The sequence below is a fragment of the Camelina sativa genome, chromosome 11, assembly GCF_030686135.1.
Source record: "Camelina sativa cultivar CO46 ecotype springtype chromosome 11, ASM3068613v1".
In the NCBI taxonomy this organism is placed as follows: Eukaryota; Viridiplantae; Streptophyta; class Magnoliopsida; order Brassicales; family Brassicaceae; genus Camelina; species Camelina sativa.
Window position 1 is genome coordinate 11,935,753 of NC_141890.1, and position 27,995 is coordinate 11,963,747.

At 34.3% G+C, this 27,995-nt stretch overlaps 2 protein-coding genes, 1 long non-coding RNA gene and 1 pseudogene across 4 annotated transcripts; 3 read left to right on the forward strand and 1 right to left on the reverse strand.

Annotated features, from left to right (window-relative positions):
• Nucleotides 1-2,613: 2,613 nt before the first annotated feature.
• LOC104723110 (uncharacterized) lies at nt 2,614-4,495 on the forward strand. The gene is made up of 5 exons (XM_010441420.3): nt 2,614-3,082; nt 3,461-3,538; nt 3,798-3,879; nt 3,983-4,125; nt 4,220-4,495. Exons 1-5 carry the CDS (start codon nt 2,807-2,809, stop codon nt 4,427-4,429), a joined length of 789 nt encoding a protein of 262 aa, XP_010439722.1. The 5' UTR covers nt 2,614-2,806; the 3' UTR covers nt 4,430-4,495.
• Nucleotides 4,496-8,147: 3,652 nt separating this feature from the next.
• On the forward strand, nt 8,148-12,448 carry LOC104723111 (long-chain-alcohol oxidase FAO4A-like). Its single transcript, XM_019231436.2, has 3 exons — nt 8,148-8,605; nt 9,874-10,143; nt 10,623-12,448. Exons 1-3 carry the CDS (start codon nt 8,336-8,338, stop codon nt 12,396-12,398), a joined length of 2,316 nt encoding a protein of 771 aa, XP_019086981.2. The 5' UTR covers nt 8,148-8,335; the 3' UTR covers nt 12,399-12,448.
• Nucleotides 12,449-14,189: 1,741 nt separating this feature from the next.
• LOC147933878 (uncharacterized) lies at nt 14,190-15,503 on the reverse strand. Its single transcript, XR_015572051.1, has 2 exons — nt 15,390-15,503; nt 14,190-14,787 (listed from the first exon to the last, which is right to left on the reverse strand). It is a non-coding gene; the product is annotated as an uncharacterized LOC147933878 (long non-coding RNA).
• Nucleotides 14,249-15,785, forward strand: LOC104723112 (protein MODIFYING WALL LIGNIN-2-like; annotated as a pseudogene). Its single transcript, XR_015572050.1, has 3 exons — nt 14,249-14,386; nt 14,501-14,712; nt 15,293-15,785. The product of XR_015572050.1 is annotated as a protein MODIFYING WALL LIGNIN-2-like (transcript).
• The last annotated feature ends 12,210 nt before the right edge of the window (nt 15,786-27,995 follow it).

The window sequence follows — 27,995 nt, forward strand, 5'->3', positions numbered from 1 at the left end:
CCGCAATCAGTAAGAATAACTATCGCGAGATCCCATGAAGCCGATGAGTGGTGATACCCAAAACCCGCACTACCGGTCCTAGAACCAAGCATGCTCTGATACCAACTTGAAAGACCCCGATCCCGGACCATCTATGGCCCGAGAGGTTCTCTCGTCCCATTACACTACTTAGTCATATTTTAGGGCCCATTTTTTAAACAATATTCATTCGCACATTCTGTGATTCATTACATAGAGTCTATATGATATAATACTTAGAGTAAAGCAAACATTCGATACTGTATTAAGTAATCAAAGGATTCGATACAACTTATGAGTTTGCATAATAAGCTAGTACAAGTTGTATAATCGATCCTATCTACCCATAACACCGCCACTCATCTTCCCGACCATGAGTCTCGCGCCTAAGCACTTCCTTTCCCGCGATCACCTTCCTTTCCTGAAATCCAAGTAGCCATAAATAACATTTCTCTTAGGCCATGCAAGGCCGTACAATGTCATGCAATGCATGATAAGTCATAATATCAGTCCAGTACAGCAGTTGGCCGGTAGATAGTTATCCCGCGCATCAGTTCGACGATGTACCCAGGTATCTGTACAGGTACCAGGCCAGCCGCCAAGCCGCGTTTATTTTTCTCCGACCATACCGTCTGTACATGGACACTCCGGATGGTACGCTGATCGGTAGGGAGGTAGCATGCGCATCAGTTCGATCGTATCACGGTGAATCTAGTGGTTCCCGATCCACTTCCGAGCCGCACCCCCTGTCCTCCGACCAACTAGACCAACCAAAGCATATAAATGCTTATGTAGATGCAACTACCCGTTCCCCAGAGCCCATAAGGTCGGTACTGTACCGTACCTCCGACCTTTAGGCCTTACCGCCGAATTCTATATCTTGGAACCTTCTTCTCTATCTTATACTCGAACTCGAGTTTTTAGTATGTGTTTCCTGTTTCCGATGTGTGTTCTAAATGAGAGAAATGCCCTCTTTATATAGGGTCTTGGGCTGCGGTTTTGGCCACACAAGGCACCCTTCGGACGAATCCGTTCAATCGCTCATGTTCGCTCGTGTACGCTCGGCCATACCCGTTCGGCCAAACCCGTTCTACCAAACCTATTAAGAAGCTCTCGGAGATTGTGAGTGCTCTTCTTACGGATACCAAACAATATAGACTTTTGATTGGAATACTCTAGTATTTGACAATTACTCGTCTGGATATATGTTTCGCTGTGGCTAAATTGGCTCAATACTCTTCAGCACCACGAAAGTTTCACCTTCAGGCTGTTCACAAGATCTTGCGTTATCTGAAAGGTACGATTGGTCAAAGTCTCTTTTATGGTACAAATGATGATTTCTCTGTTCGTGGTTTTACTGATGCTGATTGGGGAGCTTGTCCTGACAGTCAAAGATCAGTAAGTGGTTTTGCAATCTTTATTGGTCAGTCTTTGGTTTCGTGGAGATCAAAGAAGCAACATATGGTTTCTTTGAGTTCTGCAGAATCTGAGTATAGAGCTATGAGTATAGCTACGAAGGAACTCATTTGGTTCACCTATATTCTGAAGGCATTAAGAGTTCCTTTTACTCTTTCTATCTATCTTTATTGTGCTAACACCGCTGCTCTGCATATTGCTGGGAATTCGGTGTATCATGAGAGGACGAAACATATCGAGTTCGATTGCCACAAGGTCCGTGAAATTATTGAAGATGGCATTGTCAAGACAATGTTTGTTCGGACAGATAATCAATTAGCCGATGTACTAACCAAGGCGCTTCATCCAGCTCCTTTCCAGGCTAATATGCGCAAGATGGGAGTTCTCAACATCTACTCGCCTCCATCTTGAAGGGAGGTATTAGGAATGAATTAGTTGAACCGGTTTTGGTTATTTAATTGTAATTAGATATCGGTTTAAGATAGTCCAGTTGACTGTAATTAGATGTATATAACACATCTTGTAAAGTTTGTTAGAATCAATAAGAAAAAAAAGTATCCGACAAATCTCTTTGCTCTCAAACTCTATTAATGGGAGAAAGAAAAGTTATGTGAAACCGAAAACATGATTATCTTTTGGAATTTTTGGCTATATGCAATTGACTCTGGTTAATTAGTCTTTTAAGACTTTGTTTCTTGTAATTCACGAGCATGAAAGAAACAAACATCTAGCAAGTCGAATGGAGAAGTTGAAGGCAAGAACATTTAGCCACACAAAAAAAAAGGGTGAAGATTTTAAAAAGGGAAATTTCAGTGTATAACCACAAAAAAAATTATAATTCACCTACTAACTCTGGCGATCACTCTGGCGACCACCTTCGCCGGCCATAATTCCGGCCACCATCACTACCATCACCACATGGGTGTAATATGGTAATCTCACTCTATCCTTTGGTTACTCACTTAATTTCATTCATTATATGGCCATATTCTTTATTACATTTGCCATATTGGCTAGTAGGCAAATTCAACAAAAAAGATATGAACACCAAACAAGTAAACCGGTTTATACATTTAATTTACAAAACCGTAAAAATCAAACCAAAGCCCGGTCTGGGACATTCCAAACTAAAGTTTATAGCGTTTGTATAAAAACGCGTCTGCGATTAGATAGTTCAAAGATATTTTGTTGGCAGAAAAAAAAAAAGACGCGCGTGATTAAAAATGTACCGTCCAAGTGGATTCCTAAGAGACCGTACAACTCTCACTCTCTCATGGCGGCGCTATACCAATCTCCTGACACGTCTCTTCCTTCTTCGTTTTTAACTCCCCCCGAGCTCCCTCACACCTGAACCACGACTCCAATAGCAGCCATGACGACGTCGTGCCGGACCATTAACGCAAATGCAATCGCCGCACCGTCTCCTTCGGGTATGATTATCTTTCGTAGTGGCTTTCGCGATTTTGTCCCGATTGATAAGAGGCTTGTTAAATCAAGCCCTCGTGGATTGAAATTACCGTCGAGGACTTGGAGTTTAAGGTCTCCGGGGAGATTGTTCTCTTCGCGCGTCGCGTCTGCTTCTGCTGCGGCGGCTGTAACATCGAGTTCTACGAATCGTTTTGAAGCTTTAGAAGAAGGGATTGAGAAGGTAAAAAGTGGGTTGATTTCAAATTTCATTGAATCGCTGATTAATCGATACAAAATCTGATCTTTTAAAGTAGGGGTTTGAATGTGTGTGTGGTCATAGTTTAAAGCTGAGATTTTTATAAGGATTTATTTGAATGGGTCTGCTCACTGTTTAAAGCTGAGGTTTTTGTATAAGGATTTGAATGGGTCTGTTCATTGTTAAAGCTGAGGTTATTAGGGGTTTGGAAGGTACTAAAAGGGTTGGTTGATTACAAAGATCATCAAATCAAATGATTTTGATGTTAGACAAAATCTTGGAAAAGCTGAGTTTTTTTGCAAGGGATATGATTATGAATGAATGGCTTAACGGTTATTGCGTGATTCATGTTTAAATTTTCAGGTAATTTATAGTTGTCGATTCATGACGTTTCTTGGAACATTAGGATCGTTGCTGGGATCGGTTCTCTGTTTCATCAAGGTAAAAGCCACTGCAGCTTAAGCTTATTTATCTCCTTGCTCTCTCTGGTTTAAGCTACAACTAAAATGAAACATTGTGGAATATGCATAAAGCTAGTTCTTGTCCTAAAAAGTTTTGGAGTGTAATTATGTCTCTCTTTTTGCAACTCACAGAAGAAACATGTTATATAATATATAGTTTAAAACTATATATTATATAATATATAGTTCAAAACTATTAGTTTCTATTCTGCTGGCTCTTTAACATTTGATCGGTGCAGGGATGTATGTATGTTGCAGACTCGTTTTTGCAGTATTCCGTGAATCGTGGGAAGGTGATATTACTTTTGGTTGAGGCCATAGGTAAGAGAGTTTATCTATGTTTCAGATTAAGAACATTATATTGTACGCCTAAAACTTTTATTGATGTGATGCTGATGCTGATGATATATACGAATATTTGTAGATATATATCTCCTAGGAACTGTGATGTTGGTATTTGGACTGGGACTGTACGAGCTTTTCATTAGTAATCTCGACACTTCAGAATCGATTTCACACGATAATGCTTCCAATAGATCGAGTCTCTTTGGCATGTTCACCTTAAAGGTTTGCTCCTTTTATAAACTAATCTCCATCTATATATATAATTGATCAAAAATCTCATTTTTGGTTCATATAATAATATATTTTGTCCCTCCAGGCGCGACCTCAATGGTTAGAAGTGAAATCGGTTAGTGAACTGAAAACGAAGTTGGGACATGTAATAGTGATGCTACTGTTGATTGGTTTGTTTGACAAGAGCAGGAAAGTAGCCATAACTTCAGTCACGGATTTGTTATGTATCTCTGTCTCTATCTTTTTTTCTTCTGCTTGTCTCTTCTTGCTCTCTAGGCTCCATGGGTCACATTGAGTTAATGGTGTTGTCCCTTAACAATAGAAACTTTGTATATGATGTGTATAATAATGTTTTAGCAAAGTTTCACTTTCTCTTTTTTTATATACACTAATTTTTGGTTTATAAAAAAGAAGAGAGCAAAGACCTACTTGTACGTCGTCCGTACTTGTATCCCTTACTTGAATGAATACGTCTTTATACGTATCCTAAGCTTTTTGTACTGTTACTTTCTTCATTCAATGGGTAATCAAATTAAGCATAAGACATCAAATGTTTTACAGAAACCCGTTACATATGACATTTTCTTTAGAAACCTTAATGTAATTTACTAACTAAAACCCAAAGATGTTGCGGAATAAACAGAAAACTTGAACCAGACGTTATCTTTAACCAGTTAATCGGTTGAGAGTCGTATGTCTTGTTAAGTTTCTTGTTTCTTTCCAGCTAAAAACTTTTTTCTTTTGTATCACAAATATGTGTTCAACTCTTTACAAAAATCTATATATACATTTTTTAAGTATATTTTGTGTTCTATCCTTGAAGTTCAACTTATTTACATAATTGATTTTTAAAAAATTACACAAAAAACAATAAATAAAATATGAAAATCAAATTCGATTATCTTCATAATAAACAAAAATAAAAAAAAATCAATTTTTTCCTAAAATATCTCTACTAAATGATTACTATTTCCTAAACCAATTTTGATTTATACTTACACAATCTTTACATTTAACAATATATTTCTAAAAATATTATTAAAATAATTTTTCTGTCTTCCTTTAAAATTAAGATATCTCATTTTTTCTAAGAAAATAAACAATCTAATATTCTATATAATCGATTTCAAATTTATTAATTAAAAATTATAATTTTTATAATTTTTCTATACTTAAAGCAAATAAAATTCCAAATGAAAATTAGAATTTTTATATACTTAAAGAAAATAGAATAACAAATATCTCAATGTTATTTTATAAAACTAAAAAAATATAATTTTATATTTTATCCAACATATTTTTTTTGTTTGTTATAGAAAACATGGAAAAAAACATAATAGCGGGTTAAAATCTATAGAAAATAATTAATCAGTACCTACACATTCTAATATTATACATTTTATCATTATTAAAATACTGGACATATCTAATAAAGTCAGTTAAATTATGATTATGTAAAAAAATAAGTTATCATACGATATACCGCGGGTTAAATCCTAAAATTAAAAATCGAAATACAATTTTACAATTTTAACTCTAATCGTAACAAAGAAATGCAACTAATATTTTTGTTTTTTAATTACAAAAGAGCTTGTCCTGCGGTGTACCGCAAGTTAAAATCTAATAATATGTTCAAAATTTGAAATGATATTAGGTTTTAATCCGCGGTACACCGCGGGACTATTTTTGTAATTTAAAATTTGAAAATACAAATTGTATAATTTTATTTGATTGTTAATTTTAGGATTTAACCCGCATAATAACTTTTTTTTACATAGCTGTAATTTAATCAACTTAATTAGATATGTTTAAAATTGCTTTATGTATATACAAAATATTAATTTCATTTAGAATTTAATTTAATAAATCAAAATATTTTCATTTAGAATTTAATCAATTTAAATTATATTCATTTGGAATTTAATCAATCAAATTTAGTTGGTGTGAAACTAAACATATGTTACTATGTATAATTCTAATAATCACAAGTTTGATGGCACAATTATATATTTTTGCATATAGTATTGTTGGTTTTTTTAAATATTGTGTATATGTTGAATTGGTAAATATCTCTTAAGAACTCGGAATCAGTTGATCAAGATGAATAAATACCCAATCGGAAACAAACTCTACTTTTTTTTTTCGAAACTTCTACGCAACAATTAGCGGAAAGTACTGTGTCTCTGTGTCACTGTGTGTGTACAAGAGTGCACACTTCTGAAAGAAAACATTAAGCACGTTCAAAAATAGGAGATCATAAATTTTATTAAATTCCATCTACCAGTCAGCAACTTGCATTGGACAATCGATTCGATGATATCAATGCATCTATAATTTACATTAAAAAGGGTAAGATAAACCTCTAAATCTGGGGGAGGAAATGAGAAACTTATAATGAATGATGATAATTATGGGGGACAGGTATTGTTAACTGTACTGTCTTCTACATTCAATTCTTTTGTTTTTGTCTCAAAAGGGTCCAGTTTGGTACCTTGATCACTCAGTGGTTGGGCCCTTTTTATGATCTCTGCGCTTTCTTGATTCTATCATATTTTTGAACATTGTCAAAAAAAACTTGATGTAATTGATATTAATCATTCTATACTACTATGGTTTTATCATTCCTTTTGATATCTTGAGACATTCGCACATGGGTGAATCAGACATTCACTTATTTACTAGTTAATTTTAATGTTTAGTATGCTTTTATCATATAAAAAAGGTAGAACAAAGATATGTGAGAGTGATAGAAACAAAAACGTTTTTACAAGTGAATGTGACAGAAACGTTTGAAAAAAGACCCAAACCAAAATGAAACAGAAACGTTTGAAAACAGAAAAAAAAAATGAAACAGAAACGTTTTTGTTATCCGACTCACCGAACTATATATTATCTTTCTATATATATATCACATGTTGTGATCCATATTTTTTAGCCATTTGATATACAGTAAAACCTCTGTAAATTAATAATATTGGGACTAAGACATTTTATTAATTTATAGTGATATTAATTTATCTATAAATTAATAATTATTATTTTATAGTGTAAATTAATAATTATTAATTCATAGATATATTTTTAATTGTTTATTTTTTTAAAAATTATGAATTGGAACAACTATAGCAAAATAAGATTAAACTTTCGGATGTTATAAATTTTATGGTTTAGGAATTGAACTTGTAATATTTAGAAAGCACTATTTACAATAAATTACAAATATTATAGACAAATTGACTTATACACATGAGACACATAAATTCAAATCTATGAATAATAATATTAATTCTCCTATTTTAATAATCTGTCAAATTATCAAATTGTAGATGATGCATATCTAAAAATTAAAACTTTAAATTTAATTATTTGTATGACATGTTATAAAATATTTTAGAGATATCATTATAGGTTAAAAATACAACATTACAATTGTTCTATAGAATTGAGCTTTAGGAGAAACATACACCGTTATATACTGTAGTTGGAACTACTAGTCGTCGTGATTCTGTTTTTGATTATTTATTACAAGTAAAGTGGATATGTATTAAAGAATTTAATACTTCTATAACAACTAGTATGAAAAAGTCAAAAGGTAAATATACTGATTTTGGAAAGAGTAAATTACACTCCATCTGAATAGTCTAATACCCATCCTCTGATTTCTTTTCTTTTTGTTTGTGGATTTTAGGATACATACGACTACGAATGACAAATAAGTTTTCGTAATAGTGTACATATATATCTATTAAATATCAAAATTTAAATTTAAATTTAAACGTAAGATAATATGTCCTTATTATTAATATTTCAGAAAGTTTGACTAGTTTAACAATAATAAAAGGCTTGACTAAGAAAGATTAATCGTAATTAGTGTTATTTTAAGAATGATATTCATGCTTTCTATAAAAAGAAAATCACAAAAAGAAAAATTTAATATATTGTGAAAACATAATTGGCAGCAAACCTGTGTTCTTGCCTGGTATATATCGGAATTTTCCTTCTGGTACCAACCTATTTGATATGGTTCATGTATCATTTAATCTACATAAATACGTACATAAAATATATTTATACGCAAGTATGTTTGTATTTAAACCCCTTGGTCTCTATATAAATAAACACGACACGACATATATATATATATATATATATATATATACTTCAGTACTAGACACAAACTTAAAGGTAAACTATTGAATAAATGGAGAACCAAAACAAAAGCTGTCTTGAGAAAGATCCAATGTCAGAGGCCAAATTAGACGTAGAAGTTGGAAGCCTCCGGCAGAGAAATGATCAAACGAAGCCGTTTTGTGCAAACTCATCACTGACGCAGCGTGAGATGGAATCTCTAGTGGCGATCTGTGATACCTTGATACCCTCCATCGACGGCTCCGGAGTAGGACACGTGGATGATGATTCCGTCGCTGAGTATTTCTCCGCCTCCGCTTCTCAGACCGGAACTCCAGACCGCGTAAGTGCTATTTACATACATACATGCATGGCCATATATATAGAAGATATCTACATAGTCACATAGATCCCAAATATATACACATATACACATATATAAGATAAGTTTTGGTTTTTCTTGGTTAATTTGTTATCTTTCTCGATCAAGGTTTGGTTTTAAAATTAAATTTGTAGCCAGGTGTTTTACAAAACGTTAAACCTTTTTTTTCTTTCTTTCTCAAAGGTGATTCATTTCCAAGATTCGACAACGTTAATTAAACAACAGTTTTTACTGGTTAGACTATATATAATAATTGGATTACATGAAGTGTTTAGCAACTAGAGGTTTATATATTAAATCTGTTTGGTAATTATAGTTGCATATTGCATGCGTGTGTAAATCAGTACTGTTGTCGCTAAAAGAAGAATCAGTACTTTAGATGACAACAAAAAATCAGTACTCTCCGTGAAATATAGATCCGACATATTTCGAGTACACCTAAATTCCGTCATCACGCATGCCATTGATGCCAAACATATCTCAAATTTTTCTAACAAAAAAGAAATATGTAGAAAAATATCTCACAATTAAATTCCCTTTTTTTTTTTTTGGTTAATTCGTCTACTTTTTGCAACCATTTATTCGTTCCATATATGTATGATAATTAGATATAGGGTATTAATATTACTCCGATGACCAATTCAAATATTCCTTTTCGTGTCATAATTACATTGACAAGAAAGAAAGTCAAAATAGATTGATACTTATCTTGTTTACTAGTCAGTCTACTACGATGTTATACTTATTATTGGTCTTGGCTTTAGTCAATGTGGAGATTTTTTTATTTATTATTAACTGATAATGCACTATTAAAAAATTCAGAGAATTCACATTACAATTATAAAACTGTCAATTAACCTAGGCGGTGATAAATAAAAAATCTCCATCATATCAGTTAATAATGATTAATGAATCTGTTCAATGTATAAATTCCTTAAACCTGATTAGATAGCAGTCGATTCAGAGACTGCCATCAACATATCCACTCGAATTAGCGACACTGGTTTGACCGCATAGTTTTGTTGGCGATCCATACAATAAGTCTAAGGAGCAAAAACATTTAGGGTCCAACTGTTTCAAACAAATACAATAGCAATATAAAAAATCTTTTTATGCTAAATCTTAGTATGAAAACTGTTAAATATTTCTTTCTGATTCATATTATTTTCATCATTATTATTTAACCGTTTTTATTTATTTAATTATATCATAAATTCACAATAATATAGGTGGCAAAGTTAATGAGTGAGAGACTTGACCACCCGAAGAAGTGGATACTAAGAGTTGCATTGTGGTTTCTCTCCACTTGGATCGGAAGTTTCATCTTGTGCGGTCGGAGAAGTTTCACCGGCGAGTTTCCTTACTTCCGGATATTCTGCCGGCTGCCGGCAAAACAGAGAGAAGATGTTTTGCTCAATTGGTCTGCAAGCTATTTCTCACTCCTTAGAATGTTCTTTAAGTCCATTAAACTTATCACTGCCCTTGTCTTCTTCACTCAGGTAAATTAAACTTAAATCTTTGTTACTCATTACAATTTCTTATTTCTTAGTACTATATACGTACTCCTAATGTTTCTTTAAGTTTTATGTTTTTTACACACTATATTTTTCAATATCAAGTTTAATCTTACTCTACTAACTAATTAAACTTATCAAGATATTTCAGATTTACATCTCGTTCACTTCACATAGTATGCGAATATTATAAAACAAACTTTTACATAGAAGAATTTAACCATGAAGTCAAGGACATGGTAATGACCTGATTCTTAAATTTTGAGCCAAAATGCAAAATATCGATGTGACCATATATGGTAACGAGGTCTATATGGCCCAATGATTTACGTGTGGTGGACCTGTTGAAAAGTATTCTTCAAAGAGACTCATTACACGATGTATCCGGGAGGAACTTGTCAACTGCTGACAACTGATATAACTTCTAAAACGAATAAAATTTCTAGTGATTTATTAACTTTCAGGTCGATGGAAAAGGAAGGAACTTGTCTTGGAAAGCAATTGGTTACAATGGACCCAGCTTAGATGATAGTGATCTTCAAGAAGAACTAAATGAGAAGAAGAAGAAACCTGAGGAGATCTTTGGACCACTTTACAATGGCATCGTCGATCTCAAAAGCCCTAGAGAAGTCGTTACAAAGAAGTTAACCGATCGTGGGTTCACAGTTTCAACTCCGAAAAAGAATCCAAAAGGATCATCTCTCTCTAACCGGGTGATGACAATCAGATGTGATGCTGTGGTGGTTGGATCCGGATCCGGTGGAGGAGTGGTAGCCGGAGTATTAGCCAAGGCGGGTTACAAAGTGTTGGTGGTGGAGTCAGGAAATTACTATGCAAGAAGCACACTTTCTTTACTTGAAGGGCAAGCTATGGAGGAGATGTACTTGTCCGGTGGGTTGTTAGCGACGTCTGATATGAACGTAGTGGTTCTCGCAGGGTCCACGGTTGGAGGTGGTTCTACAATCAATTGGTCCGCCTCGATCAAGACACCAGAACATGTGATGAATGAATGGGCAGAAAAGTCCAAACTCAAAATGTTCCGAAGTGATTCATATCGAGAGGCAATGGATGTTGTATGTAAGAGAATGGGTGTTCAATGCGGATTTGTAGAAGAAGGGTTTAATAATGAGATCTTGAGAAAGGGTTGTGAAGAATTAGGGTTACCGGTGAAGAATATTCCGAGGAATGCTCCATCCGATCATTACTGTGGGTTTTGTTGCTTGGGATGCAAGAAAGGTCAAAAGCAGGGGACTTCAGAGACTTGGCTTGTAGATTTAGTTGAATCTGGTAATGGTTTGATCCTTCCTGGTTGTGAAGTGATGGAAGTCTTGTATGACTGTGAACAGGGGAAGAAGAAGAAGAAGGCGAGTGGAGTTTCGTTTGCGTTTGGAGAAGAGATATACGTGGTGGAGTCTAGAGCGACGGTAGTGGCTTGCGGTGCACTTAGAACGCCGCATCTGTTGAAACGCAGCGGTTTGACGAATGCTAACATTGGGAGAAACCTTTCCCTACATCCTGTTGTTATGGCTTGGGGATGGTTTCCAGAGGAAGATAAATGGCCGGAGAAGAAGAAGATGAGCTACGAGGGAGGAATAATGACCGCAATGTCTAGCCTTGTAAATGCACAAACGCAGAGGTCATATGGCGAAACGGTGATTCAGACACCTGCTCTACATCCAGGAATGTTTTCAGGGATCACTCCTTGGACATCAAGCAATGATTTCAAAACCCGAATGCTCAAATTCTCAAGAACCGCGCACATTTTTGCGCTTTTGAGAGATAAAGGAACCGGAACAGTCAATTCCACGAGCTGCATTGACTACAACTTAAACGATGAAGACGAAGAGAGTCTAAAGACGGGTCTTGAGAGAGTCTTGAACATTCTGGCCGCATCCGGAGCTGTGGAGATTGGGACACATAATTTAGAAGGTAAGAGTTTGAACCTTAGAACAGCGAGTGCCGTAGAGATTGAACGGTTTGTGAGAGAAGAGAGTTCAAAGCCGTTGAAGGATTTATCAGGCCAGTTATGTTCAGCTCACCAAATGGGAAGTTGTAGGATGGGAATTAGGCCAGAGGAATCCGCAGTGAGGCCAACAGGAGAGACTTGGGAGGTGGAAGGCTTATTCGTAGCGGACACAAGTGTTTTTCCTACGGCTTTAGGGGTTAACCCGATGGTCACCGTTCAGTCTATTGCTTATTGTATTGGACTTAACGTTGTTGATGTTCTTAAGAGGAAGTAATATATATGGTCTCATCTGTTTTTAATAGAACTTAGTTTTATGTTTAAAAATGAAATTACCTTTTTCCTAACAATTAATTAACTTATGTTAAGAATTTCTTTCACAAGTACCAGTTAGCGATAAAATCATTTTCTTTTATTAAAAATATTAGTATTAGTAAACAATAGCAAATTGATCAATAAGAAAACAGAGATTAGAAAAATGGATATTACTTCCTACACTAGTAAGGCAATAGATGATATGAAATACAAATCAAACAAAACAAAAAATATATATATATAAAAAGTTTCAACTCTTTAACTAGGGAAGGCTTAATCTATACTCAAGTCATATAGACCATGCCATTATTATGCTTTTTCTCTTTTTATAAAGGTCACACATTGACCTCGCCTTTAGTAAACGCAAATCATATCTGTTTCCTTAGAATGGTTTTGGAATATATATCATTTAATATTAGGGAAAAATATAAAAAAAGGAGTTCTTTCTAAACATTTGTTCATATACACTTTTTTTTTAAGATTGTCAATTGTGACGAAATGCCCTTACTAATAGAAATTGTGAAGTTTTTAAGAGTTTAAACCAAAAAACAAACAGAAAACCCATGTTACTATACAACTGTGTAAAAAAAAATTTGAAAAAAAAATGTATTGGATGTCAAAAATCAGTTTGTAAATTGCTGATTTCTGGTCTAAATTGTTTAGAATATACTTTCTATGATTTTTTCAAGTTCTGAAACATTTAGATTATTCATTCTACAATTTGTACATCTTCTACGAAGTTTAGACGAAAAAATTGTTCTAAAAACTTCAGAACCTGAATTTTGTATGTTCTACAAAATTAAGAATATGTTTTCTACGTTTTTCTTCATTCTACATCAATTCAGAATTCATTTTCTACGTTTTACCCTATATATTAAAAGAATTAGAAGATATATCATAGACATTTTAGAATTTGTAACCTGGAAACCTTAGAATACCCTAAAAATAGAAAGAAAATAAATTAAATAAGGAAAGTGAATATCTTTTAAATATTTTTAAATATTTTTAATTTATGGTTAAGATTCGTAATTATTGTTTAGATTTGTTCTAATACATTTTAGAATGCGTATTCTTAATTATTTAGAAGATAAACAAATTAAGAAAAATCGACATTCTACCTTAACGTGATCGGTCACCATCTCTTCCACCTTCCACGAAAATTTCCCTTACTTGTTTATGATGCAAATCTACGTTACTTGTGGTGTATGGACACTGGATGCCAACAAGGAGTGGAGATTTATTGATGATGAAGAAAAATCCATTACGAAAAATTAGGCCCACTAGATTGACATAATAAAATTATTTCGATTTAATTTTACTGTTTTTTTAATTTCAGGAGACAAAAAAATCAACAAATTTTATCTGAAAATATAACTAAAGGTATAATTGGCTATTTTTATATCCTAAAACCTATTTAACCAAACTTAAAAAAAAAAAAGTGTACATAGACAAAAGTTGGGAAAAAGCTCTTTTTTTTTTATAATTTTCCCTTAATATTATAGTAATATTCTCCACTCTTTTATTTCCATATTTATCAAGAATTTGCTTCACATATCCAAAATTTTGAGATTTCTGTTGAACTTGTATTATACGCCATAATCTACTTCCTTTAAAATGGTTTGGGAAAATATCATTTGATACAATCAAGAATATTCTCCTCTCTTTTTTTCCTTCCTCAATCTTATATTATCTAGTTGGTGAAAAGTTTTGTCAAGCCTATTAAAAAAAAAAAAATGGAAAAACTACTGAGAAATTGACTCAAACAATTTAAAGTATAGCATTAATGTTGTAGAATTTTATACATCTATGTAAGTGCGTCCGATTGATTTATTCCATTAAGGCACAAAATCATTAGAAACTATGCACAACCTTTATCTCTACTCAGTCGTGTTCTCTCTTGGTTTTGTTTCCTTCATCACATGTTTCGCCGCCGAGTTCAAGAAGACAAAGGTACGATGACATAAACTAACTTTCCATCAGAATAATATCTTATTTTTTGTGTGTGTTTCTTAATTGACAAAATCGAACCGAGTTTTCTGAAATATTCCAGTTGTGTATATATAGAAAGAAGATATTCGATGGGACAAAGAGAGGAACTGCTATATACCAGAAAGCCATGCGTTTGGGCTCGGATCAGCTGCTGTTCTTTGCTTTTGTCTTGCTCAGATCTTTGGAAACATAGCTGTCTTCCTAAATCACCGGACAAGAACTAAAAGAGAAGATGATTACAAGATTACCGATCTTAGTTTACCCACCGTTCTTTTTCTCCTTTCCTGGTATGATATTTTACTCTCTTCTTTTTCCTTTTTTTGGTTCTCATCTAATGTAACCAAGAATCTCCCCCGAAACACCTACACAAATCCTACTGAATTTGTAAGTAAGAGTGAGTAATTCGGTTTGGTTTTTCTGGTTTGATATAAACTAAAACCAAATACTGTAAACCATTTGTATATTGGTTTGGTCCGCTACAATTCCGGTTTGGTTGTTTAAGTTTTGTTTTGGACTAGGTTCGGCTTTAGTTCAATAATAACTTAAAAGTTTAAATATAATGAGTTCATTAATATGTTACTTATGTAGTCTGTTTGGGTTAGGTGACACTAAAATTGGTTTCAAATTTTGTCTCTTTGTTTGGATTTTGAAAATAATAAAACCAGTATAGCCTTATAACAAACTTCGGTTTTGTTTCAACTAAATCATTATGTTTGGTTCGGTTCGGTTTTATTTTAAGGTCAAGAGTTTTATTTCCCATCCTTGTATTTAAACCCTTCATATGTCATGTAACATCCAAGATATAAGAAAGACAGGATTTCTGAGATTTGTTTCTTATTTTTCTTATCTTTCTTACCTATGTGTCAGGTCCAATTTTGTGGTAGTGGTTTTGATTCTGAGTACTGATATAAGCATGAGCCGAGGTCAAGCTTATAGAGAAGGATGGCTCGAGGGAGATTGTTACCTGGTAAAAGACGGTGTCTTTGCAGCTTAGCCATCCTTGGACTTGGAGCCTTGACCATATCAGCCACTAGGATCAAAGTAAAGAAACAACAACTTGTGAAAGTCTTAATCAAAGACCCAAACCAAGAACAAAAAAGTTCAATAGAAGAAGAACAAAAACATGATGAGTACCAAACAAACAAGTCAGAAACTGTCGTGTACTTGGTGGAAGAAGCGTCGTCCACTAATATAAGCAGAATCATATATATTAAAGTAGACTTCTGCTCTCTCCTTATTGGTTGTTTGGTATTTAATTGGTTTGAAAATTAATTGCCTTTCTTAAATTGCCCACGATCTTCTCAATTGTAGAAGCCAACAATTCTCTTTATTACGCAATTTATAGTCCTATATTCAAAAACGTTTTGGCCCACGATCTCCTAAATTTATTGCCATATAAACGTTAGGAATTCATATATTCTAAAAACCTCCATGATCTCTTTAAATGTAATCAAATCGTCACTCATTAATTTCCGATATAAATTTTTTTAAAACAAATCCTACATATCGGCTCCTTCTATAAATTATCCATCTTTCCATATTTTCATTACAACGAACTTCAACATTACCAATTATGAGTACCATTCCATTGAATGACCTTCAGCCAGGACGTGTTCCTCAGGTTGTTTGTGGCCGCCTTCTACGTAAATGGCATGCAAAAGCTTTCCATTTTGGCAAAATTATCAGCCTAGATTTCCTCCTACTGATGAACAGGTATACAACTTCCATACATTTATATATAGCTTTCTATCTTCTATATTTTTAAGATTAATAGAGGAAGAAAATGTAATGCAGTCTACTTTAATTCAAGTTTCAATACCCCAATACCGAGTTTACCGCTTCAGGGATGACCTTCACGAGGGGAGCATCTACAATATTTCTGAATTCCAAGTGGATACTAGCTATCCACAATACAGACTAACAGATCATCCCTACGTAATTAAGTTCTTGGATGGCACCATCCTTACATCCATAGAAGGAAACACAGCCGTGATTCCACATGAGATGTTTCGGTTTCGACAACAAAACGAATTGTGGACTCTTGCTGGAACTAATCAACATTTACCTGGTAGTGTTACCTCAATATTTATGTCTATCAACATGATAATTTGCTCATATATTTATTTGCTCATCCTCTAACAAGTATTCACCTTCCATATGTTGGTGGGGAAATAACAAAGATTCAAGGTACCATTTTAGATGACACATTCTCAGAAGACAAAATTACTTTATATTTGCGACTAGCTGAGTAAGTTTTCCATTAATCTCATCTATCTTTTACATGTTTTCTCCCACCTACTAGAACTTAATTTTTCTTAATTGCCTCTCTTAAATTGCCCACGATCTTTTCAATTGTAGAGGTTAACAATTCTCTTTATTACGCAATTTATAGTCCTATATTCAAAAACGCTTTGGCCCACAATCTCCTAAATGTATTGCCATATAAACGTTAGGAATTCATATATTCTAAAAACCTCCATGATCTCCTTAAATGTAATCAAATCGTCACTCATTAATTCCCGGTATAAAAATTTTTAAAACAAATCCTACATATCGGCTCCTTCTATAAATTACCCATCTTTCCATATTTTCATTACAACGACCTTCAACATTACCAATTATGAATACCATTCCATTGAAGGACCTTCAGCCAAGACGTGTTCCTCAGGTTGTGTTGCCGCCTTCTACGTAAATGGCATGCAAAAGCTTTCCATTTTGGCAAAATTATCAGCCTAGATTTCCTCCTACTGATGAACAGTTATACAACTTCCATACATTTATATATAGCTTTCTATCTTCTATATTTTTAAGATTAATAAAGGAAGAAAATGTAATGCAGTCTACCTTAATTCAAGTTTCAATACCCCAATACCGAGTTTACCGCTTCAGGGATGACCTTCACGAGGGGAGCATCTACAATATTTCTGAATTCCAAGTGGATACTAGCTATCCACAATACAGACTAACAGATCATCCCTACGTCATTAAGTTCTTGGATGACACCATCCTTACATCCATAGAAGGAAACACAGCCGTGATTCCACATGAGATGTTTCGGTTTCGATAACAAAACGAATTGTGGACTCTTGCTGGAACTAATCAACATTTACCTGGTAGTGTTACCTCAATATTTATGTCTATCGACATGATAATTTGCTCATATATTTATTTGCTCATCCTCTAACAAGTATTCACCTTCCAGATGTTGTTGGGGAACTAACAAAGATTCAAGGTACCATTTTAGATGACACATTCTCAGAAGACAAAATTACTTTATATTTGCGACTAGCTGAGTAAGTTTTCCATTAATCCGATCTATCTTTTACACGTTTTCTCCCACCTACTAGAACTTAATTTTTCTTAATTGCCTCTCTTAAATTGCCCACGATCTTCTCAATTGTAGAGGTCAACAATTCTCTTTATTACACAATTTATAGTCCTATATTCAAAAACGCTTTGGCCCACGATCTCCTAAATTTATTGCCATATAAACGTTAGGAATTCATATATTCTAAAAACCTCCATGATCTCCTTAAATGTAATCAAATCGTCACTCATTAATTCCCGATATAAAATTTTTTAAAACAAATCATACATATCAGCTCCTTCTATAAATTACCCATCTTTCCATATTTTCATTACAACGACCATCAACATTACCCATTATGAGTACCATTCCATTGAAGGACCTTCAGCCAGGACGTGTTCCTCAGGTTGTGTGTGACCGCCTTCTACGTAAATGGCATGCAAAAACTTTCCATTTTGGCAAAATTATCAGCCTAGATTTCCTCCTACTGATGAACAGGTATACAACTTCCATACATTTATATATAGCTTTCTATCTTCTATATTTTTAAGATTAATAGAGGAAGAAAATGTAATGCAGTCTACCTTAATTCAAGTTTCAATACCCCAATACCGAGTTTACCGCTTCAGGGATGACCTTCACGAGGGGAGCATCTATAATATTTCTGAATTCCAAGTGGATACTAGCTATCCACAATACAGACTAACAGATCATCCCTACGTCATTAAGTTCTTGGATGGCACCATCCTTACATCCATAAAAGGAAACACAACCGTGATTCCACATGAGATGTTTCGGTTTCGACAACAAAACGAATTGTGGACTCTTGCTGGAACTAATTAACATTTACTTGGTAGTGTTACCTCAATATTTATGTCTATCAACATGATAATTTGCTCATATATTTATTTGCTCATCCTCTAACAAGTATTCACCTTCCAGATGTTGTTGGAGAACTAACAAAGATTCAAGGTACCATTTTAGATGACACATTCTCAGAAGACAAAATTACTTTATATTTGCGACTAGCTGAATAAGTTTTCCATTAATCCCACCTATCTTTTACTAGAACTTAATTTTTCTTAATTGCCTATCTTAAATTACCCACGATGTTCTCAATTGTAGAGGTCAACAATTCTCTTTATTACGCAACTTATAGTCCTATATTCAAAAACGCTTTGGCCCACGGTCTCCTAAATTTATTGCCATATAAACGTTAGGAATTCATATATTCTAAAAACCTCCATGATCTCCTTAAATGTAATCAAATCGTCACTCATTAATTCCCGATATAAAAATTTTTAAAACAAATCCTACATATCAGCTCCTTCTATAAATTACCCATCTTTCCATATTTTCATTACAACGACCATCAACATTACCAATTATGAGTACCATTCCATTGAAGGACCTTCAGCCAGGACGTGTTCCTCAGGTTGTGTGTGACCGCCTTCTACGTAAATGGCATGCAAAAGCTTTCCATTTTGGCAAAATTATCAGCCTAGATTTCCTCCTACTGATGAACAGGTATACAACTTCCATACATTTATATATAGCTTTCTATCTTCTATATTTTTAAGATTAATAGAGGAAGAAAATGTAATGCAGTCTACCTTAATTCAAGTTTCAATACCCCAATACCGAGTTTACCGCTTCAGGGATGACCTTCACGAGAGGAGCATCTACAATATTTCTGAATTCCAAGTGGATACTAGCTATCCACAATACAGACTAACAGATCATCCCTACGTCATTAAGTTCTTGGATGGCACCATCCTTACATCCATAAAAGGAAACACAGCCGTGATTCCACATGAGATGTTTCGGTTTCGACAACAAAACGAATTGTGGACTCTTGCTGGAACTAATTAACATTTACTTGGTAGTGTTACCTCAATATTTATGTCTATCAACATGATAATTTGCTCATATATTTATTTGCTCATCCTCTAACAAGTATTCACCTTCCAGATGTTGTTGGGGAACTAACAAAGATTCAAGGTACCATTTTAGATGACACATTCTCAGAAGACAAAATTACTTTATATTTGCGACTAGCTGAATAAGTTTTCCATTGATCCCACCTATCTTTTACTAGAACTTAATTTTCATTAATTGCCTATCTTAAATTACCCACGATGTTCTCAATTGTAGAGGTCAACAATTCTCTTTATTACGCAACTTATAGTCCTATATTCAAAAACGCTTTGGCCCACGGTCTCCTAAATTTATTGCCATATAAACGTTAGGAATTCATATATTCTAAAAACCTCCATGATCTCCTTAAATGTAATCAAATCGTCACTCATTAATTCCCGATATAAAAATTTTTAAAACAAATCCTACATATCAGCTCCTTCTATAAATTACCCATCTTTCCATATTTTCATTACAACGACCATCAACATTACCAATTATGAGTACCATTCCATTGAAGGACCTTCAGCCAGGACGTGTTCCTCAGGTTGTGTGTGACCGCCTTCTACGTAAATGGCATGCAAAAGCTTTCCATTTTGGCAAAATTATCAGCCTAGATTTCCTCCTACTGATGAACAGGTATACAACTTCCATACATTTATATATAGCTTTCTATCTTCTATATTTTTAAGATTAATAGAGGAAGAAAATGTAATGCAGTCTACCTTAATTCAAGTTTCAATACCCCAATACCGAGTTTACCGCTTCAGGGATGACCTTCACGAGGGGAGCATCTACAATATTTCTGAATTCCAAGTGGATACTAGCTATCCACAATACAGACTAACAGATCATCCCTACGCCATTAAGTTCTTGGATGGCACCATCCTTACATCCATAGAAGGAAACACAGCCGTGATTCCACATGAGATGTTTCGGTTTCGATAACAAAACGAATTGTGGACTCTTGCTGGAACTAATTAACATTTACCTGGTAGTGTTACCTCAATATTTATGTCTATCAACATGATAATTTGCTCATATATTTATTTGCTCATCCTCTAACAAGTATTCACCTTCCAGATGTTGTTGGGGAACTAACAAAGATTCAAGGTACTATTTTAGATGACACATTCTCAGAAGACAAAATTACTTTATATTTGCGACTAGCTGAGTAAGTTTTCCATTAATCCCATCTATCTTTTACATGTTTTCTCCCACCTACTAGAACTTAATTTTTCTTAATTGCCTATCTTAAATTACCCACGATCTTCTCAATTGTAGAGGTCAACAATTCTCTTTATTACGCAATTTATAGTCCTATATTCAAAAACGCTTTGGCCCACGATCTCCTAAATTTATTGCCATATAAACGTTAGGAATTCATATATTCTAAAAATCTCCATGATCTCCTTAAATGTAATCAAATCGTCACTCATTAATTCCCGATATAAAAATTTTTAAAACAAATCCTACATATCGGCTCCTTCTATAAATTACCCTTCTTTCCATATTTTCATTACAACGACCTTCAACATTACCAATTATGAATACCATTCCATTGAAGGACCTTCAGCCAAGACGTGTTCCCCAGGTTGTGTTGCCGCCTTCTACGTAAATGGCATGCAAAAGCTTTCCATTTTGGCAAAATTATCAGCCTAGATTTCCTCCTACTGACGAACAGGTATACAACTTCCATACATTTATATATAGCTTTCTATCTTCTATATTTTTAAGATTAATAAAGGAAGAAAATGTAATGCAGTCTACCTTAATTCAAGTTTCAATACCCCAATACCGAGTTTACCGCTTCAGGGATTACCTTCACGAGGGGAGCATCTACAATATTTCTGAATTCCAAGTGGATACTAGCTATCCACAATACATACTAACAGATCATCCCTACGTCATTAAGTTCTTGGATGACACCATCCTTACATCCATAGAAGGAAACACAGCCGTGATTCCACATGAGATGTTTCGGTTTCGATAACAAAACGAATTGTGGACTCTTGCTGGAACTAATCAACATTTACCTGGTAGTGTTACCTCAATATTTATGTCTATCGACATGATAATTTGCTCATATATTTATTTGCTCATCCTCTAAGAAGTATTCACCTTCCAGATGTTGTTGGGGAACTAACAAAGATTCAAGGTACCATATTAGATGACACATTCTCAGAAGACAAAATTACTTTATATTTGCGACTAGCTGAGTAAGTTTTCCATTAATCCGATCTATCTTTTACACGTTTTCTCCCACCTACTAGAAGTTAACTTTTCTTAATTGCCTCTCTTAAATTGCCCACGATCTTCTCAATTGTAGAGGTCAACAATTCTCTTTATTACACAATTTATAGTCCTATATTCAAAAATGCTTTGGCCCACGATCTCCTAAATTTATTGCTATATAAACGTTAGGAATTCATATATTCTAAAAACTTCCATGATCTCCTTAAATGTAATCAAATCGTCACTCATTAATTCCCGATATAAAAATTTTTAAAACAAATCCTACATATCAGCTCCTTCTATAAATTACCCATCTTTCCATATTTTCATTACAACGACCTTCAACATTACCAATTATGAGTACCATTCCATTGAAGGACCTTCAGCCAGGACGTGTTCCTCAGGTTGTGTGTGACCGCCTTCTACGTAAATGGCATGCAAAAGCTTTCCATTTTGGCAAAATTATCAGCCTAGATTTCCTCCTACTGATGAACAGGTATACAACTTCCATACATTTATATATAGCTTTCTATCTTCTATATTTTTAAGATTAATAGAGGAAGAAAATGTAATGCAGTCTACCTTAATTCAAGTTTCAATACCCCAATACCGAGTTTACCGCTTCAGGGATGACCTTCACGAGGGGAGCATCTATAATATTTCTGAATTCCAAGTGGATACTAGCTATCCACAATACAGACTAACAGATCATCCCTACGTCATTAAGTTCTTGGATGGCACCATCCTTACATCCATAGAAGGAAACACAGCCGTGATTCCACATGAGATGTTTCGGTTTCGACAACAAAACGAATTGTGGACTCTTGCTGGAACTAATCAACATTTATCTGGTAGTGTTACCTCAATATTTATGTCTATCAACATGATAATTTGCTCATATATTTATTTGTTCATCCTCTAACAAGTATTCACCTTCCAGATGTTGTTGGGGAACTAACAAAGATTCAAGGTACCATTTTAGATGACAAATTCTCAGAAGACAAAATTACTTTATATTTGCGACTAGCTAAGTAAGTTTTCCATTAATCCCATCTATCTTTTACATGTTTTCTCCCACCTACTAGAACTTAATTTTTCTTAATTGCCTATCTTAAATTACCCACGATCTTCTCAATTGTAGAGGTCAACAATTCTCTTTATTACGCAATTTATAGTCCTATATTCAAAAACGCTTTGGCCCACGATCTCCTAAATTTATTGCCATATAAACGTTAGGAATTCATATATTCTAAAAATCTCCATGATCTCCTTAAATGTAATCAAATCGTCACTCATTAATTCCCGATATAAAAATTTTTAAAACAAATCCTACATATCGGCTCCTTCTATAAATTACCCATCTTTCCATATTTTCATTACAACGACCTTCAACATTACCAATTATGAATACCATTCCATTGAAGGACCTTCAGCCAAGACGTGTTCCTCAGGTTGTGTTGCCGCCTTCTACGTAAATGGCATGCAAAAGCTTTCCATTTTGGCAAAATTATCAGCCTAGATTTCCTCCTACTGACGAACAAGTATACAACTTCCATACATTTATATATAGCTTTCTATCTTCTATATTTTTAAGATTAATAAAGGAAGAAAATGTAATGCAGTCTACCTTAATTCAAGTTTCAATACCCCAATACCGAGTTTACCGCTTCAGGGATGACCTTCACGAGAGGAGCATCTACAATATTTCTGAATTCCAAGTGGATACTAGCTATCCACAATACAGACTAACAGATCATCCCTACGTCATTAAGTTCTTGGATGACACCATCCTTACATCCATAGAAGGAAACACAGCCGTGATTCCACATGAGATGTTTCGGTTTCGATAACAAAACGAATTGTGGACTCTTGCTGGAACTAATCCACATTTACCTGGTAGTGTTACCTCAATATTTATGTCTATCGACATGATAATTTGCTCATATATTTATTTGCTCATCCTCTAACAAGTATTCACCTTCCAGATGTTGTTGGGGAACTAACAAAGATTCAAGGTACCATTTTAGATGACACATTCTCAGAAGACAAAATTACTTTATATTTGCGACTAGCTGAGTAAGTTTTCCATTAATCCCATCTATCTTTTACACGTTTTCTCCCACCTACTAGAACTTAACTTTTCTTAATTGCCTCTCTTAAATTGCCCACGATCTTCTCAATTGTAGAGGTCAACAATTCTCTTTATTACACAATTTATAGTCCTATATTCAAAAACGCTTTGGCCCACGATCTCCTAAATTTATTGCTATATAAACGTTAGGAATTCATATATTCTAAAAACTTCCATGATCTCCTTAAATGTAATCAAATCGTCACTCATTAATTCCCGATATAAAAATTTTTAAAACAAATCCTACATATCAGCTCCTTCTATAAATTACCCATCTTTCCATATTTTCATTACAACGACCTTCAACATTACCAATTATGAGTACCATTCCATTGAAGGACCTTCAGCCAGGACGTGTTCCTCAGGTTGTGTGTGACCGCCTTCTACGTAAATGGCATGCAAAAGCTTTCCATTTTGGCAAAATTATCAGCCTAGATTTCCTCCTACTGATGAACAGGTATACAACTTCCATACATTTATATATAGCTTTCTATCTTCTATATTTTTAAGATTAATAGAGGAAGAAAATGTAATGCAGTCTACCTTAATTCAAGTTTCAATACCCCAATACCGAGTTTACCGCTTCAGGGATGACCTTCACGAGGGGAGCATCTACAATATTTCTGAATTCCAAGTGGATACTAGCTATCCACAATACAGACTAACAGATCATCCCTACGTCATTAAGTTCTTGGATGGCACCATCCTTACATCCATAGAAGGAAACACAGCCGTGATTCCACATGAGATGTTTCGGTTTCAACAACAAAACGAATTGTGGACTCTTGCTGGAACTAATTAACATTTATCTGGTAGTGTTACCTCAATATTTATGTCTATCAACATGATAATTTGCTCATATATTTATTTGTTCATCCTCTAACAAGTATTCACCTTCCAGATGTTGTTGGGGAACTAACAAAGATTCAAGGTACCATTTTAGATGACACATTCTCAGAAGACAAAATTACTTTATATTTGCGACTAGCTGAGTAAGTTTTCCATTAATCCCATCTATCTTTTACATGTTTTCTCCCACCTACTAGAACTTAATTTTTCTTAATTGCTTATCTTAAATTACCCACGATCTTCTCAATTGTAGAGATCAACAATTCTCTTTATTACGCAATTTATAGTCCTATATTCAAAAACGCTTTGGCCCACGATCTCCTAAATTTATTGCCATATAAACGTTAGGAATTCATATATTCTAAAAACCTCCATGATCTCCTTAAATGTAATCAAATCGTCACTCATTAATTCCCGATATAAATTTTTTTAAAACAAATCCTATATATCGGCTCCTTCTATAAATTACCCATCTTTCCATATTTTCATTACAACGACCTTCAACATTACCAATTATGAGTACCATTCCATTGAAGGACATTCAGCCAGGACGTGTTCCTCAGGTTGTGTGTGGCCGCCTTCTACGTAAATGACATGCAAAAGCTTTCCATTTTGGCAAAATTATCAGCCTAGATTTCCTCCTACTGATGAACAGGTATACAACTTCCATACATTTATATATAGCTTTCTATCTTCTATATTTTTAAGATTAATAGAGGAAGAAAATGTAATGTAGTCTACCTTAATTCAAGTTTCAATACCCCAATACCGAGTTTACCGCTTCAGGGATGACCTTCACGAGGGGAGCATCTACAATATTTCTGAATTCCAAGTGGATACTAGCTATCCACAATACAGACTAACATATCATCCCTACGTCATTAAGTTCTTGGATGGCACCATCCTTACATCCATAGAAGGAAACACAGCCGTGATTCCACATGAGATGTTTTGGTTTCGACAACAAAACGAATTGTGGACTCTTGCTGGAACTAATCAACATTTACCTGGTAGTGTTACCTTAATATTTATGTCTATCAATATGATAATTTGCTCATATATTTATTTGCTCATCCTCTAGCAAGTATTCACCTTCTTGATGTTGTTGGGGAACTAACAAAGATACCATTTTAGATGACACATTCTCAGAAGACAAAATTACTTTATATTTGCGACTAGCTGAGTAAGTTTTCCATTAATCTCATCTATCTTTTACACATTTTTTCCCACCTACTAGAACTTAATTTTTCTTAATTGCCTCTCTTAAATTGCCCACGATCTTCTCAATTGTAGAGGTCAACAATTCTCTTTATTACGCACTTTATAGTCCTATATTCAAAAACGCTTTGGCCCACGATCTCCTAAATTTATTGCCATATAAACGTTAGGAATTCATATATTCTAAAAACCTCCATGATCTCCTTAAATGTAATCAAATCGTCACTCATTAATTCCCGATATAAAAATTTTTAAAACAAATCCTACATATCGGTTCCTTCTATAAATTACCTATCTTTCCATATTTTCATTACAACGACCTTCAACATTACCAATTATGAATACCATTCCATTGAAGGACCTTCAGCCAAGATGTGTTCCTCAGGTTGTGTTGCCGCCTTCTACGTAAATGGCATGCAAAAGCTTTCCATTTTGGCAAAATTATCAGCCTAGATTTCCTCCTACTGATGAACATGTATACAACTTCCATACATTTATATATAGCTTTCTATCTTCTATATTTTTAAGATTAATAGAGGAAGAAAATGTAATGCAGTCTACTTTAATTGAAGTTTCAATACCCCAATACCGAGTTTACCGCTTCAGGGATGACCTTCACGAGGGGAGCATCTACAATATTTCTGAATTCCAAGTGGATACTAGCTATCCACAATACAGACTAACATATCATCCCTACGTCATTAAGTTCTTGGATGACACCATCCTTACATCCATAGAAGGAAACACAGCCGTGATTCCACATGAGATGTTTCAGTTTCGACAACAAAACGAATTGTGGACTCTTGCTGGAACTAATCAACATTTACCTGGTAGTGTTACCTTAATATTTATGTCTATCAACATGATAATTTGCTCATATATTTATTTGCTCATCCTCTAGCAAGTATTCACCTTCCTGATGTTGTTGGGGAACTAACAAAGATACCATTTTAGATGACACATTCTCAGAAGACAAAATTACTTTATATTTGCGATTAGCTGAGTAAGTTTTCCATTAATCTCATCTATCTTTTACACATTTTTCCCCACCTACTAGAACTTAATTTTTCTTAATTGCCTCTCTTAAATTGCCCACGATCTTCTCAATTGTAGAGGTCAACAATTCTCTTTATTACGCAATTTATAGTCCTATATTCAAAAACGCTTTGGCCCACGATCTCCTAAATTTATTGTCATATAAACGTTAAGAATTCATATATTCTAAAAACCTCCATGATCTCCTTAAATGTAATCAAATCGTCACTCATTAATTCCCGATATAAAAATTTTTAAAACAAATCCTACATATCGGTTCCTTCTATAAATTACCTATCTTTCCATATTTTCATTACAACGACCTTCAACATTACCAATTATGAATACCATTCCATTGAAGGACCTTCAGCCAAGATGTGTTCCTCAGGTTGTGTTGCCGCCTTCTACGTAAATGGCATGCAAAAGCTTTCCATTTTGGCAAAATTATCAGCCTAGATTTCCTCCTACTGATGAACATGTATACAACTTCCATACATTTATATATAGCTTTCTATCTTCTATATTTTTAAGATTAATAGAGGAAGAAAATGTAATGCAGTCTACTTTAATTGAAGTTTCAATACCCCAATACCGAGTTTACCGCTTCAGGGATGACCTTCACGAGGGGAGCATCTACAATATTTCTGAATTCCAAGTGGATACTAGCTATCCACAATACAGACTAACATATCATCCCTACGTCATTAAGTTCTTGGATGACACCATCCTTACATCCATAGAAGGAAACACAGCCGTGATTCCACATGAGATGTTTCGGTTTCGACAACAAAACGAATTGTGGACTCTTGCTGGAACTAATCAACATTTACCTGGTAGTGTTACCTTAATATTTATGTCTATCAACATGATAATTTGCT